Below are 17,342 nucleotides of genomic sequence, written 5' to 3'. Positions count from 1 at the left end.
TTATCCAGGATACCAAGAAGGCTTGAGAGACACCCCAACGGCTTTGTGCTGTTGCTTTCTGAAAAGCAAATTTTAATTATCAGGAAGTGAGTCACACTGTTACGTGAACGAGGAAAGCACATAATTTCTGAAGCTGAGCCTTGAGTGTGTCTAGTTTATAGTGTAGGAGAAGGAGCCCAGAATAGTCTCTGGGTTGAGGTGAAAAAGTTGAGAACCCAAGGGACTAAACTGCTGCAATCCATAGTATAGAGAAACAAAAAGGCGAGGTAATCATAGACACCAAGGACGTACATTCCTAAGGCCAGGAAATAACCATCCAAGAGAATCAAAGCAAACATTCACAATGAGACACAGAGAGTGAAAATACATATCTATTCAATACAAATCATAATAAAGAATCATATATTTTATGGAACATTGGGAAAATGTCCACAAAGTGTATTCTGAATGCCTCCCAATACAACTCGAATGAATATCTAAAGGTACACAAAGACACTCAGCATTCGACATGTTCCAATACACATTGTTGGACATTTAATCATGGTCTATGATGAGACCTGATGGGCTGTTGTCAGACAGTGGAGGAGGAGGACCCCACCTGTCAGAAGTCTAGGGGAGGGGATACATCAGAAAACGGAAGGAGTGTGGAAACAGGAAGACAGAGGTAGGGGGTTATAATCCAGATGTAATGTGAATAAATCATAATAAAAATATTCTTTTATAAAAAGATACAAATTATGATGTGTAACAAGAAAATTTTAAAAACACGTTAACCTTGGCTCAGATAATGAAGATAGCAGATAACATTAAAACAGGTATTATAATAAATATACTCCAGGTATACAACAGTTTAACTATCAGCTGCTCAGGTAACAAACTTAGGGAATAAAGACAAATCTTAACAAATATTTAGAGATTATAATCAAACGCTCAAAATGAGAGTGTATTTTGCTGATTTAATTGAGAAAAAATTCATGAACTTGAAAACATAAACACTTAAGTAAAATGTTGAAGGACGACATGAAAATCACTGATTTTTAATAAATTTCAGGGTGTCTTATTTTAATATCTCAAAATGTATCTCAAGATACTATGGCTGACAGTCCTGAAAGGTTAGCTCAACTGTTTAGAGCACTTGTTGCTATTGCAGAAGACCTGAGTTTGCTTCCCAACACCTACTTACCCTGTATGTACTACATAACCTATATATAACAACTCACAGCAACTACAGGTCAAGGCATTCTTACATCCTCTTCTGGCCTTTATAGTCATGTACATGCAGGTAGTGGATATACAGACAAGCAGGCACACATATCCACTTAAATAAAAATGTAAGCAGAAACAAGTGCTCCAGTTTCCCAAATCTGGTGAAAATTGTGAAAATTTATACCTAAGAAACTCAATAAACCACACAAAAAACATAGCAGTACATAAAACACATCGTAGCTAGGATTTCCAAGTCAGTTTAATAGAGACAACACCAAATTAGTAAAAAGAGATTTTTAGAGGAACTGATAAGGATTGTGGCAGATCTAGTTCAAAAACTGTGGGGAAATAATCTGCTCAAACAATATTACAATAGCACAAAAGTGGGAAAAATCTCAACCTGGAAAGGAAGGGTAAATGTCAAAACTGAAGGAGAAAGAAAATCACCCAGATATCTAAAGCAATACTTATCCTCACTAATAGACTGACACTAGAAGAAATCTCAAAAATTGTGTTCCAGAAAAGTGTAAAATAAAAATATATAAGACACACAGAAAAAAAGAAAACAACCAAAATAATAGAAATGATAACTTCCTCAATAAATATGCAAAGTATTTATCTTATTTAAATTTTATAAAAATATAACTGAGTTGTGTGTCTTATAGCATATAGCTACAAATGATGAGTTCATGTTAGCACATTTTTATAATATAACACACTTGAAATAGCACATAATAAAAAAGAAATAAAACATACAGGATAATATAATCTTAAAATTACACACTACTAATACAACTGACTATTTACTTATTTATTATTTATTTATTCATTTATTTATTTATTGGTTTTTCCAGATAGAGTTTCTCTGTGTTAGCCTTGGCTGTCCTGAACTCACTTTGTAGACCAGGCTGGCCTCAAACTCACAGCGATCCGCCTGCCTCTGCCTCCCGAGTGCTGGGACTAGAGGCGTGCGCCACCACACCAGGCACAACTGACTATTGAAATGAGGCTTTCTGCTCATAACACCTGCTTTGTTCCCAAAGGTATCTATCATCATTTTTTGAAGTGATTTGCATAATTTTCTTGTCATTTTACTATCTAATATGATGGCTACTTTTTGTTGCTTAGTTTTGCATACAGCTTGACTTAAGAAAGTGATCATTTATTTTCTCTCCTTTTTTTTTTCATTAAAATACAGTGGCTATGTGTGGAAAATGGGGGAAAGTGTATGACAATTTACCCAAGTGAAGGATGAAAACATGGAGGGAGCGTGAAACAGGAGGAATGAATAACACTGTTTGAAAAGGCCATATAAAGTTATATTACTTTATATCTACTTTAAATTATGTACAATATACACAAGTGTTTAATATAATAATAATACATATATACACATAGATAGATAGATAGATAGATAGATGCAGTTACACACACACACACCCACACATATATGGAGGCATGTCTTTGGTGGATGTAGCAGTTGCCAATAAAGAGCTGTTTTGCCAATCAGCAATCAGCTGGGCAGAAGGACAAGAAGTGGAAGGCGGGACTTCCTGGTAGAGAGGAAGGGTGTCAGGGACCCTAAGAGGATATAGGGGAACACATGACTGGAGAAACAGACTGATAGAGTAGAAGCTGCCCTGGGAGTCATCAGATTGGCAAGATACTGTTTTCTTCATGGGTTTTAAATATACTAGGATCAGAGTAGCTCAGATTCTGCCCAGAATAGTGCTTAGAGCTTAAAAATAAATCATATTCTCTGTGTGTTTGTCATTAGGGGACTATCTGGTTAAAGAAAACTACTGCCTTAATAATTTACTCTATTGGGCTGGAGAGATGGCTCAGAGGCTAAGAGCACTGACTGCTTTTCCAAAGGTCATGAGTTCAATTCCCAGCAACCACATGGTGGCTCACAATCATCTATAAGGAGATCTGGCACTCTCTTCTGGCATGCAGGCAGAACGCTGTATACATAATAAATAAATAAATCCTTTAAAAATAATAATTTACTCTATTAATTAATAAGGAAAGAATACTTTTAATTCAATACACAGAAATATGAATTACACCACTTGTGATAACAATATTCCTTCCCCAACCCAGACTATTTAGCAAAATTTCTAGTGCCAGACATGAGAAACTTCCAGTAGAGTTATTGGCGAGGGGAGTTCAAGAGATCCCAAAATAATACAGAGCATTGCCATTGTCTTTTGTGTGTTCTACAAAACTAAGGTACAGCCCTGTTACTGAAGACCCCCACACACTTCAGACACAGGACTTGTAATTCTAGATCTGACCAGGAAAACTCAGAAGTAATTATGCAAGCTGAAAAAGAAGAAAGGCAATCAATGCTATCCAGCTGTATCACATGCAAACCACAGCAGTGCTCAGCACAAAATATTCTGAAAGATGCAACAGTAGCACTTATATCCTAGGGGAAACAGCAGACATATAATTGTTATAGAATTAAATTCAATTCACTAGAAAAAAAAATTGTATGTTGTAATGTAAAATTAGCCAATTCTCATGGCTGGAGAGATCATGGGACTAGAGGACAAGCCACTCCTGCCTGTTGCTGTCTTAAACCAATACAATCTCTGACTGCATTCAAAACACTTATCAACAGTTAAGTGTAGGTCTCATCCTCATGAAAGAAACTTCTTTTCTTCAAGAGAAAGCCAATGCTGGTCAAAATGAAAAGATAATAAACCTTGAGATGCCAAACCCCGATTATCACATTTACAGCACAACTCCAACACCTAAGGCTCAGGGAATATTGCAGGAAGGGAGGAGCAAATGATTCTTAGTAACAAACTATCAAAGCCAGAAAATTTAAGAAAGATGAAGGAAGGCAGCCCTAATACCATTGTTCCTTTACTGACCAACATCAAGCAGAATTGGATTACTGTGTGATAAAGGGTGAACTCAAGACAAATTTTGAGGACAATCTCATTATTCCCTCAACTCATATACTTTATGTCACTAGCCCAGGTTAGAATCCACCATAGCAGATGGTGGAGTGAGCACTGAAACCTAATCCAGTGACATGCAAATAAGACATATTGTCTTTCATAGCTCTGTAATACTTTGCTTGTCTCCTGTCTAGGAGATTTGACTTCACCAATTTTACATACTACTTTGTGAAATTTAAAAGGCTTATTCAGGAAATGTCTAACATAATAGATGGATCTTGGTCATCTGTAGACAACTTGAAGGCCTCACTGCTACTATGTTTTATTTCAAAGAAAGCATTAGATTCATGTAAAAAGGTTGAGGAAACCTAATCTGTAAATTTTCTATTGTTTTGCCACTGAAAGTTTTAAAATTTCCTCCAGTGTGAAACATATTGCTTTTATTGTGGTGGGTAGCTAGTCTTCACCCTTGGTCACCTAAAAATCAGAAATACAAATACATACAGAATGCAGACTTTCATGCCCTTCATTTAGGATCTGAACACCTTCTAAAGAAAAGTAAGTTAGGGGTTCTGATTCTTTAATTTCTGAAGTGAAATTGAATGAATTTTGAAGTGAAATTTTGGAGCACTTGTTATTTACATTCATTTTTTTTTTCAGAAGTGGTTTCTTAGCGCATATTTATCAGGTACAGTTCTCTACTTAGTACTTTAGCTATTATCATCTATTGAAGACATTCTGAAAAAACACATTAAATATTTCTATGATTGTGATCAGAAATGTGTTGTAAGGATGATCATACAAAAGCTTCCTTAGGAACTTTATTCTATCTATTGAAGAACAAGTATATATTTATGTTTGTTCATATTACTTGTTTGTTGTTTGTTTATTGAGGCAGTACACTATGTGACTTAAGTTAATCTTGAACTCACTATATACGAGAGGATGATAACTCTGAACTCCTAATCTTTCTTCCTTCACACTCTAAGTGCTGGAAACACAGGGAAGTACCACCATGCTCAGGTATTATTTGTATATTTTGTTTTTCAATGTGATTAAGTATGTCAACAAAATATGGTACGTAAAACTTACTAACATGCATCTTCTACCTTTTATTATTATTTTTTAATTATTCACTACTGTGGAAATGTCTACCTGCAGATGTTATATATTAATTAGTTATAGCTGTAGGTATTAGTCAACATCATATTCAGGAATTGTATAAAATATTTTATTTGTTACTCTTATTTCACTGTATATTTCCATAGGTAAGCTCATTTCCTTAAGAAAATAAATTTTGGTATACTCATTTAAATTCTAATGAGCTTGGTTTTAATGTATTTTTCATGAGCTAATAACACTCATACATCTAAGCATCTCTCAATCCAGATATTTGTGCAAAATATTGCTGTATGAAAGGAAATAAATCTTAAAGTAGATAGTTTGATGCACTTTGAAGTAACGTTCAAGGAAAAATCTAAAATGTCAAAGGATAGATACATATTTGCAGGGATTAGGGTAAAGTAAGAATCTGATTGCAAAGAGGATGACTCTTGTCCTTCTCTGGTTCTTTATGTTTGTGGTGGACACATGCCACCATCAGTGGAAGCGCCCGCTAGGAGCCATCAGCTCTAGGCCCAGCTTGCCACTTTCAGTGGAAGCTATTGGTGGTAACAATCAGTTCCGGCCTGGAAGGTTGCCCTCAGAGAAAGACTGAGGGTCACCAGCCAGACAGCCATGGATTCATGCCCTACCTCTGTTTTTCCCAGTTGATCTCGGAGCTGGACTGCGATATCCTCTGATCCTTCATTAATGCTGCTAGCTTCTTGAAATACTAATCAAGCAAATAAAAGTGATATCTGTATCTTCTGTATACATGTAAGTCAAGTGACCAGAGGACTCTCTAATGGCCAAGAAGCACTTAAAGAAACCTTCAACATCCTTAGTTAGTCATCAAGGAAATGCAAACCAAAACAACTCTGAACTTCTATCTTATACCTATAAGAATGGATAAGATCAAAACTTCAAATGACAGCTCATGCTGCTGAGGGTGTGAAGGAAGAGAACATTCCTCCATTGCTTGTGGGAGTGCCAATTTGTAAACCACTTTACAAATGAATTTAATGGTTTCTCAAAGAATTAGAAATAGCTATTCCTCAAGACCTGGCTGTAGCACTCCTGGGCATATACCCAAAATATACTCTGCCATACTGCAAGGATCCTTGCTTTGCTATGCTCATAGCAGCTTTATTCATAAAATAGGCAGAAACTGGAAACAATGTGGATATCCCTCAACTGAGGAATGGGTAAAAAAAATATGTAATTCTTCTACACAATGGAATATTACTCACCTATTGAAAACAAGAACATGATGAGTTTAAACAGTATTAGACAATATCACCCGAAGTGAGCTATCCCAGACCCAGAAAGACAAACATGGTATCCTCACTCACAGGTGACTATTAGCCAAAACAGCATAACCAGGTTGAACACCACATACCCAAAGAACAAAAGGCCAGAAGTGAGCGCCAGCTACCCTGGAGCTGGGGTTACAGATGGCTTTGAGCCTGGCCAATGTGGGTACCATAAGCTCAACTTATATTCCCTGAGCTATTCCTCCATCCATCATATGAATTTGTTTTTATTGAGATGATATCTGAGTGTGTAAGTCTGTTCTCACACTTTTCACTACACTCCCTTTCACTTTCCCAAGGCTGGGATTACAATGCAAATTATGTCTGTGTTGGTTTCTGCTTCTTGAATACAGATATTTTGACTGGGATGAGATGGAGTCTCAATGTAGTTTTGAGTTTCATTGCTTGGATGGCTAAAGATGGAAAACATATTCATTTAAGCAAATAGTTAATGCTCGAAACATAGGAGAGCTCAGGAGTAACATCTGTGAAGCTTTACATAAAAGCTTTAAGACATTAAGAATGGGCTGAAAAGCTGAAATGGGGAGAGAAACAGATTTATAATCTTAGATGCCACCCACAAGGTACTCTTTATTTTGGAGACCACAGGCCAACAAACGTTCAATCCATGAATTGTCCACGTGTGTGTGTGTGTGTGTGTGTGTGTGTGTGTGTACATGTTTGTATATCTAAATGTGTACTCTTATGAGCAGATAAAGAGTCAAGTTACAAGCAGGTACTAATTATCACAGGGCAGTTTTTAAGGCATGTTGGCCTTTTTGATGCTCCTCAGAAACCCTTGGGTCTTTTGAGATGGAAATTTGATCCTCTTTGCACATAAACCATGCATTAAGATATATGAGTCCATAGTGGGTGTTAATCCTAGATGAGCCAAGTTTCATATAATGACCGGCATCCCCTTCATGCTATAAATTTTACTAACAAACAAAATTGACTATCATAAATAATGAATGACTAAAGAAGCAGAATTTCAAACAATGAAACAGGACTTCATTTGCCTGCCAGCAAATGAGAGTGCAATGTAGCATCCTTTCGAAGGCAGCACTGAAATACACTAGTCTATGGCAGAGACAAGAAAGTAAGTAATTGGAGACATTATGGTAATACTAATTTCCATAAGCATGAGGTTGAATTCACCTTTTATCGCACCACATGACTGTTCATCTTTATACACAATTAAAAAGAAGCAAGAACTAGCGTATATATTCAGTTAAGGACAAATATGATTGCATACTTATATTAAAAAAGAATCATAAGTGAAGTTAGGCTTACTTTTCTTTTTTTTTTTTCCTTTCTTTTTTTGTTTCATCGGACGTGATGAATTACCTAGAATGGATTATTACCATCATAATGATGCTAGAATTTCTCTTTGGAAACTGTGTCAATGTCTTCATCATTCTAGAGAACTCCAAGAGAAGAAAGATCTCCTCGGCGGATGGAATCATAACTGCTCTCGCCGTCTTCAGAATTGGTTTGTTATGGGCGATGTTAATGAACTGGCATTCAACTGTGTTTTCTGCGGAAGCATACAGTATGCACTTAAGAGCTTTGGGTATAATAACCTGGGCTCTAAACAACCATTTTAGTAATTGGCTTGGGACCATGCTCAGCATGTTTTATTTGTTCAAGATAGCCAATTTTTCCAACAGCCTGTTTCTTTATATAAAAAGAAAATTTGAGAATGTTCTTTTTGTGACATTCTTGGGATCTTTTCTGTTTTTGTTTGCATATTTTGGTGTGGCGAACAAAACTGCTTGGGTTATTGTCTCTGAAAGAAATGTGACTTGGAAGAGCAAACTGAGTGATATCGCCACCCTTGCAAACATACCCCTTTTCAGCCTGATAAACATCACACCATTTTGTATATCACTGACCTGTGTTCTGCTCTTAATCTACTCCTTAAGCAAACATCTCAGGAATATGAAAATCCACGGAAAAAGATGTCAAGATCCCAGCACCTTGGTCCACATAAAAGCCTTGCAAACTGTGGTCTCCTTTCTCTTGTTGTATGCTACATACTCTGCCTGTGTAATTGTATCAGGTTGGAATTTGTTTAATCCACTAGTCTTCTTACTGTGCATGACAATTGGTTCCTTATACCCAACTGGTCATTCTTGTATCTTGATTTGGGCAAACCAAAAGCTGAAACAGGCCCTTCCATTCTTTCTGAGACAGGTGAGATGCTGACTAAAAAACTGGAAGCCTTGAGGTCTCTAGATAAACACTAGAAAAATACTAGCTAAATAGAATGGATGAAAGCATTAATGCTTTTTTCTGCACTACTATTCTCAGAATATATTCTAAGGAAAGGGATATATGGATGCATTTTGGTGAGATCATAAAGACAAGAGAAGTTGAAAACAGCATTCCCTTTATCACTGCGTTCTATCAGACAACCTAATTATGAAGAATATAGTAAGAAAAATTTCATGACTTTGGAGCAATGTATATTTGGCCTACTATCCTCTGTTATCCTCTATTTGAATGGGTTACAATCAGGCATAAGGGGCCTTGTGTGACTGTGTTTCCACCACACTGTTCCCTGGCCTAGTTACCAAGTTCAGGTTTTGATGCTTCAACCACTCATAGATGGCAAGAACAATTGATTCTAATCCACATACCAAAAGTGCATACTTAAAACAGACATTATTTATTCAATTTTTTTATTTTCACTAGAAACTAAACATAATTCTAAGTTCTCCTAGAGAGCAAGAAAAATTCTTATTACAAAATACAAAACAAGTAGAATTTAGTGATAACAAAGTAGAGTAAATTTAGTAAATATATACATGAAGTAGTATTTATAATTGTCAGATGAATATGAACAGGCATAAAGGGTGAAAAGAGATAATTTGTATAACAGTAATGAAAATCATTTTCTAAAATATTTTTAAGTAAAAATAAGATGTGTTCTGAAGTTAAAAACAGACTTCACCCATTTTAGGCTATTTTTCATTCTATATTTTAAAACATTTAAGGGTGATGAATTATCTATCACTTCTCCACTTTACATTCTTGAAATGCATTGTAACCTTAACATAAGAAGACTCTTACTTTCCATAGTTTAAAACAATACCACTGTAAGACAGTAGAGAAATCATGTGCACAATCTATTCTTCTCCTACTTAAGCCACATCTATGAACTATATAAGGCAAGTACAAGGAATTAAAAAAAAAGATCTGGTTTCTTATAATTTGTATAAATTGTTGAAGTGAGAAACATGTGAAATGAGAGATATAATCATTGTTGGAAAGTTCTACTATAGGGTGTTAAATATTCACACTTTGAGTTCTACATGACTATTGATTTGAGATGCTATGTTTAAGCAACTTATGTTTTCGTATTTTTTGTAGAATTCTCATACAAAGTAGTACAACTAAATGTACTATTTTCTCAGTAGACCACACTAAGTTTGTTCTTATTTGTCCTGCATGCACTCTGCTTTGTACATTCCTAACGCTCTCTTTGTCCTTAATTCTCCTCTTACCCTACATAACCTCCTTTTCCATCCTCATGTTTCAAGTATCCACAAGCTCAATTATCTTACATTTCCTTCCTTTGACATCGCCCTCTCCCTCCCCCTTCCACAAGACTAAATTAAATGTCAGTCAACCCATGGGAGAAAGCATACATCATTTGCCTTTTTGAATCTTGTCTATTTTGCTTAACATAATATTCTATGTATCAAGTTTTCCTGAAAATGTAATGATTTTATTTTTCATTGTGTCTATGTATCACATTTTTTATTCATTCATCTATTGATTTTATTATATGACTCTGTTTCTTATTTTTATAGAGAGTGCAACAATACACATGGATGCTTAAGTAATACCTCATTTGTTTGTTTCTTGACTTAATATTTTGAGCATATGCCCAAGAGTTAATCATAAAGGTGATTCCATATTTTTTTTCAATTTGGGAACTTCTATATAGGTTTATATATGATTTTCTCAAGTTTACATTCATAGGAAGAGTTAATATATATTTTAGATACATAAGTATACCTGCACAATCTATGTAATATTATTTACATGCATATTTCAAGGCGGATCATTTGGCATTGGATAACTATTTGTGGTTTTTTTTTCTTGTGGAAGTCTGTTTCTCCAACTGTCAGCATTCTTCAATTGCCTGCAGTTCTTCCTGTAGGGCTGAGGCCACTTCAGCATGACTATTATTATTGTCATTGTTCAGAACATAATTGTCTAATTATGGTGGTGAGCTTTTTTTAAAAAAGATTTATTTATTTATTATATATCCAGTCTTCTGCCTGTATAGAAGAAGACACCAGATCTCATTATAGATGGCTGTGAGCCACCATGTGGTTGCTGGGAATTGACGTCAGGACCTTTGGAAGAGCAGCCAGTGCTCTTAACCTCTGAGCCATCTCTCCAGCCCCGTGGTGAGATTTTAATGGGTACACTTCTGACATTAATAGGAGCCACGGTCACAGCAAACTCCCTCATCATTTCTCTCTCATAACCCTTCTTTACCATCTTCCACAATGAACAGTGAACCCTGAGTTGTATTATAGATATATCAATCTGAACTCAGCTCCACAGATTTGAACTTTGATTCTTGGTGGGTTTGGCTTGTGATACCTTGTCTTCACTACAGCCATTCTGATTGGTTTGAGATGGAATCTCAAAGCAGCTTTAATTTTACTTTCTATGATATTTAAGAATGCTCAGTATGTTTACAAATATTATCTAGTCATTTCAGTTATTGCTTATTTCATTATCTAGTCTGTCCTTTGCAGAAGAAGTAGGTGCCTGGCTCAAGTAATGAATGCTGAAACATTCAACTGACGTTAATGATTTGAGGGTGGAAAATTTACATCAACAACCCTGGCATCCCTACTTTTCCAATGTAGTTCAGGACAGTGTGTCTTCTTATGTAATGGCAGTTGCATGCTCCCTGCAATGGAAGTAAAACAAAGCCATCTGATAGTGGAGTTTCCTTGCAAGGCATCCCAGAGCCACATCTATTTCCTATGATTGGCATTTCTCTTAGTCAACAAGCTCCAACAGCTGAGTGTGGAGATCTTTTAACCACTGATCAGCTATAGAACATAGAATAGTCTCACACAGTAGCATGTATTGATGGGTTACTCACCGAGCTATAGTATTGATGTGTTACCTTTGTTGTAGGCAGCAATTTATGCAACAGAATCCCGGCTACTTTGCCAAGGAGAGACTTGCCAATATAAAGAAAAAAATGGAATGGGAAAAAGACATCTGAGTGCTATTTGCTGAGCTGAGCCTTTCTTTGGCAGGGAAAAAAATAGAAAAAAAAACTGGAAACAGAATGAGATGCAAAGAAATAAAGTACAAATTAGACCTGTGGTAGAGACCTTCCAGAGACACAAAAACTTGAAATCTGTGGGGAAAATTAAATAGTTGGATACTAAGGAGGTAAGAGGGCATTGAAGAAATAATGAAAGAAAACTTTCAGGTCTGATACTTTATATAGAAAGGGGAATTTATTGCTCAGTATGTTGATGGGAGCCAGGATAATGGTCCAGTAGGAAAAAAAAAACCATCATGATCAAAGGATATTTGAAATCTGAAATATTTGAATTAAAACATTTTCATTTTTATTTTAAGATTTATTTTACTTTTAATTGTGTATATACAGAACTGCCCTATGTGGGTAATATATGTATGGGCAGATATATCACCCCAGGTCTGCTTTTCTCCTTGAGGTTTTCAAACATGTTCCACACAGAGAGCTGGACTGGAAGGAAGTGGGAAGGGTGAAATCATGATCTCTATCAGGGTGAGTGCAGGAGAAACATTCTTCTCTAGAGACAGTTTTCAGTGAAAAAGCTCTATTTATTGGGGGAGGGAACCTAAGCTATATAAACCGTGGAGATTGGTTAGGGGTTTTTAGGGTGCGTGTACATAATCGGCTGGGGCTGAAGTGCTGGGAATGCTTCATTTTTTGAAGAGGAACTCTAGGTATGTCCTCATAAGGAGAGAGGAAGTTGTTTGTTTCTTACATCCTGATTGTTATCCCCTTGCTTGTATCTTTCCGTTCCCATCCTTCCTCTTCTGCCCTATTCCCTTCCCCCACACCTCTGACAGGGGGTCCCTCCTCCCTCACCACCTGACCATAGCCTATCAGGTCTCATCTGGATAGCCTGTATCCCCTTCCTCTGTGTGCCCATAGGGCCTCCCTAACAGGGGGGAGGGATCAAATCTCAGGTAACAGAGTTCATTCACGTCAGAAGTAGCCCCTGCTCCACCCACAACACAGGAGAATGAGCTGTCCATTTGCTATATCTAAAAAGGGGTTCTGGGATCTCTCTATGCATTTTCTTTGCTTGGTGCATCAGTTTGTGCAGGTTCCCCTGCATCTAGAATCTCTGGCTTTGATGGCCTCCCCGTGGGGCTCCTGACACCTCTGGGTCCTTCCATCCCCCGACTCTTCTATACCACTATCAGCACTATGCCCAGAGTCTGGCTGGGAATCCCAGCATCTGTCTGGATCTCCCTCTGGGTGGAGTCAGAGGACATCTGTGTTCGGCTAATACCCACCTATACATGGCCTGAAATCTGGCCACCAGGCTGGCTATGTGACCATTTAAAGGTGGCAGAGGTGGGAGTCCTGGGCAACTTGCATCTGGACATTCAGGCACAGAGCAGGGAGGAAACCGTACCACTTCTGCTGGTCTCAAGACAGAATTTTCAGGGTTTGGACACATCTTGACCTCACTCTGGCTCTAGGCCAGCTTCCCATGTTGCATGGCTCATTGGTCCCACAGAGGTGTTGACAAAGCTCAGAAGAGGGCGCCAAATCCCCTGGAGCTGGAGTTAAAAGTGCTTGTGAGTTACCTGACATAGCTGTTGTGAATGAAATTCAGGTTATCTGCAAGAGCAATATGCTCTTAACTACTGATCTATCTCTCCAGTACAAGAATAAGACATTTTCAAGATCAGGGAAGGAACCTCTGATGGCCTATATTGTGATACCGAGATACAGGAGGCCAGATAGGATCAGGCTTAGTGTTGTGGAAATAGGGCTCAGGAGACATTTTAGAACAGTGGGTAGAAAGAGAAACATTTCAGAAAAGGAGGTAGAAAGAATGTGAAAGCCAGAAAGAAGGATAAAGTATTGTTTAGTGGTTTAGTCACTTCCTCTGTATTGCAACTTTCCTTCCAGGAGTTAGGAGGGAGGCTCACAAGGCTCAGAACAAATGAAGTGATCTAACCAAACAAGGCTTGGGGAATTTCAAGGTTCACAAGGTCCTGCCAAAAGGCAGAGAAGCAATGTCACATCATGGAGAAAGGAGGTTCCTTAGCTGGGTGTGCTGCCATCAGGTTTTTCATGAGTCATCACTAGTAGACTTCTTCTTGTGCAATTAACTTTAATATACTCATGCTCCTGTTAGCTACTTTTCACCCAGAATTCTGAAAATATACACAATCATTGCAAGTTTGCTAAGTAAGTTTTTGGTGGCCTCTCTGGAACAATTCTACACTGCTCACATATACATAAGAAATGTCACAGCATTTCTTATTTTCCAAATGGTCATCAAGGCTTCAATAATCTGTACCAGAAAGGTGATGCCCTCTCATTTGAGGACACCCTCACCAAAGGAAAATAGAAGACATAACTGAGGTTTGATAAGAGGTTTCTGGTATGTTATTTTATAGATTATTACTGGACCAAATCCATTTCAGTCATCTTGGTAAGTATATAGGCTATCATCTGCATTGCTATCCAACTTGCTTTCTCTTGCCTCTAATTCTTCTGTAAACCTCCTTTAAAAGACAAGCTTCACCACCTTAATCTCAGCTTTGTCTCTGGGAATGCATTGTTGTTATTTGTATATTTAATATCAATTTTAAAATAAATTAATAAGAATTTTGAAAATGTATCAAAATATGCTGTTAAGTGGGAAGCTAGCCAGGAACTAAACCTGTGAAAAATCAAATGCAATTTTTTATTTAAAATATGCCAGTAGGAATTACCATACATGACAGAACCTAATGTTTTGTCAAAATATTCACATTCTCATTAGAAAGTATTATTTTGTGGGAAGTCTCATCTATGTTTCATGTTTTATTTTCCTCCAGATCTCTGTTCTGAGATAGCAGCTTTAAGGTTACATTCTCATGATATCTTCTCCAAAACTGTAGAGTGGTCAGAAGGACCACAAACATCTTGAAGTAGGCTTTGAGGATTCTTACATGTCTACACAGCAGCTGCCCTTATAATAAGGAACAAAACAAAATGACGCCTGAACTTTGTATTGGATTATCTCAGGGGTGATCTCAGTGCTGGACACATTAGAATATCTTACCTTCCAGATTCCTCTTGAAGAGATTGAAATAATAGAGAAGTATAGACAGGAGATGGCCACTGGCTCAGTCTAACTGCTATCTACCACATGTAATTTGGACAATACTGGAAGGAAAAATTATCTAAGCAATTGTCACAGATATTAAAATTTATTTTTCAGCATTATGAGGATTTGACTTAAGAGACTGTGACTAAATCATTTAACTTTTTGTCCAATATGTATATGGCTGTGGGTGCAAGTGGTGTGTGCACACATTTTCTTATGTATGTCAGTGCTGATTTCGTATTCTAAAACAAAGATAGTCTTAAAATTGTCAGTACTACAGACTCTATCAATGATGAACTATGTCTTTTTTATCTAAGCCATCTCAACTCTTTGCTGAACTTTCTGACAGGTTAGGCCTTCACACTTGGAGTTTCCAGCCTGCTCAAGTTAAGAAAGATTGCCTGTGATTTGGGGACATTTGCATTGTCAGAAGCATTGGTTTCATAAAGCCAAATCCTCTCTTGTGCAACATTCATTTTTGCCAGCATTCTTTAGGCTATTAAAGCAAAAATAGTCACAGAAATAAAATAGGATTTTCACATGAGGTTTCTCATCTTTTTGAAAATGTTCTATAAGATTGTATTTGAACTTAGTTTTAGGTGGTAGTTTCACTGGTTCTTTGTTCATAATTGTTTGAACAAAATTATACCCATGTAAGGTAAGATTACTATTCCTTCAGAGTCTCCTGTGTATTTTGTTATTATTTTGACTCCATAGATAATTTTGTCTACTAAAATTGCTCATCAATGGCAAAAAGAATATTCTACACAGTGTACTGAGAAACAATTCTGCCCAGTCTCTGTCTGATTCTACCTTGCTTATACTTGTACCCTGAATCAGTGCCTACATATTGAAGAACTTGTCTTTTCTATGCATTTTAGAGTATTACTTTAATTTCTTTCTTATATTAGTTTTATTTAAAAGTTGCTAACCATATATGGTATTTCAAACAGGTCTTCTGTGATACCTCATTTGTTTGATATTCCTTCTGCCATTTGCTAAGCTGTATCTAATATATGTGTGCTCTGTTCCATGGAATACCTAGATTTGTCAGGTTGATCATTTGCTTTTATAATTTCAATCTCTGTGTAGCTTAATGTGGTTAGGAGAGATGAGAAGGGACGTATACCTATTGGTCTCAAATGCAAATCATTTTTCTGAGGTGGATGACTAGGTAGTGTGGTTTGAATATTTGTGTTCTAGCTGTTCAAGGAGTGCAGAAAACAATGAACAAGTGTTCAATTTCCTGTTACATAAAATAGAGATATATGTAATATCTTCATTTCATTCACAAAAACAGACTTAAATATATTTTTTAAACTTTCATACATTGTATTGAAAATACTTAATCAGTATTCATACTAATCAAACAAAATGAGAAGGCTAGAATTTTAGAGTATATGAGATAATTCAGTAGCTGCATCTACTTTAAAAAGTAAGCAGCCTATAATTCAGTGATAATGAAAACATAGAAGAAGACACACATGTGGTCCTAAGGGGTTCCAATAATATAAGTTACAGAAGCCAAAAGATACATCCTAGAAAAATCCACTAAAAACATATGACCAAAGAAACATCTAATGATATATATCATTAGACACAACATTAAAAAACTCTGAAACTAAAATATTTTGACAGGAATAGAAGGGAAAATAACTGTGAAAGAGAATATTTTATTTATTCAGACAAGAAATAAGAAATGTACTATTAGATATTTCCACTTTTATAGATGTCTAGGAGCATAGATGCAGCCAGGAAAAACTGGCTATTAAAATATCAACATAAGATTAATTTCTCATCCAAGCAGAACTGTAAGAAGATACCAACAGGAAAAAAAATGTGTGTGAAACGGGAACAAGAAGTTTTAATAAGGTGACTAGGAAATTGAATCACTAAGATAATGACCAGCCAAAAACCTATACAGTACATAGATAACATGCCACACTTTCCTCAGGGACAAAACATTATAACACTGAAGAGTAAGAGCTAACAAAACGCCAGCATTGGAATAAGAAGGACAAGGAAGCCTGAATGATTCAAATGGAGATGAGACCAAAGAAAGGAATTGGGTAAGAGATCAAATTATGCGACAAACAAGGAATGTTAGAAGAGCTTGGCTTAGTCTTGAGTGAGGTGTAAAGAATTTGAAATTGAAAGCCTGTAGAAGAAAGTGATACTGCATAATTTATATCTTAAATTATGCTCATTGAGAATGAAGATGAATTCTGGAGAACCAAGGAGTAAAAATATAGGAATAAAGCTAAGAAAAGCAAGAAGAAATTTGATGTAAGAGTACAATGTGATTAAGATATACATATATGAATAATTATTTAATATGCAATATATTATATCTAAGTATATTATATATATTATTATGTATAAATTATACACCATATATTATATATTTATGTATTGTATATACATGCATGTATTAT

The 17,342-nt window shown here is 36.3% G+C and overlaps 1 protein-coding gene across 1 annotated transcript; it reads left to right on the top strand.

Annotated features, from left to right (window-relative positions):
* Positions 1-7,870: 7,870 nt before the first annotated feature.
* On the top strand, positions 7,871-8,740 carry LOC311587802 (taste receptor type 2 member 120-like; the record flags this gene model as incomplete). Its single annotated transcript, XM_084765001.1, has 1 exon — positions 7,871-8,740. One exon carries the CDS (start codon positions 7,871-7,873, stop codon positions 8,738-8,740), a length of 870 nt encoding a protein of 289 aa, XP_084621127.1.
* Positions 8,741-17,342: the final 8,602 nt, after the last annotated feature.

This window comes from Acomys minous (genome assembly GCF_964271855.1).
Source record: "Acomys minous genome assembly, chromosome: 17".
Lineage (NCBI taxonomy): Eukaryota > Metazoa > Chordata > Mammalia > Rodentia > Muridae > Acomys > Acomys minous.
Note: the sequence above shows the minus strand (reverse complement) of the source record. Positions and strands in the feature narration are given on the sequence as shown.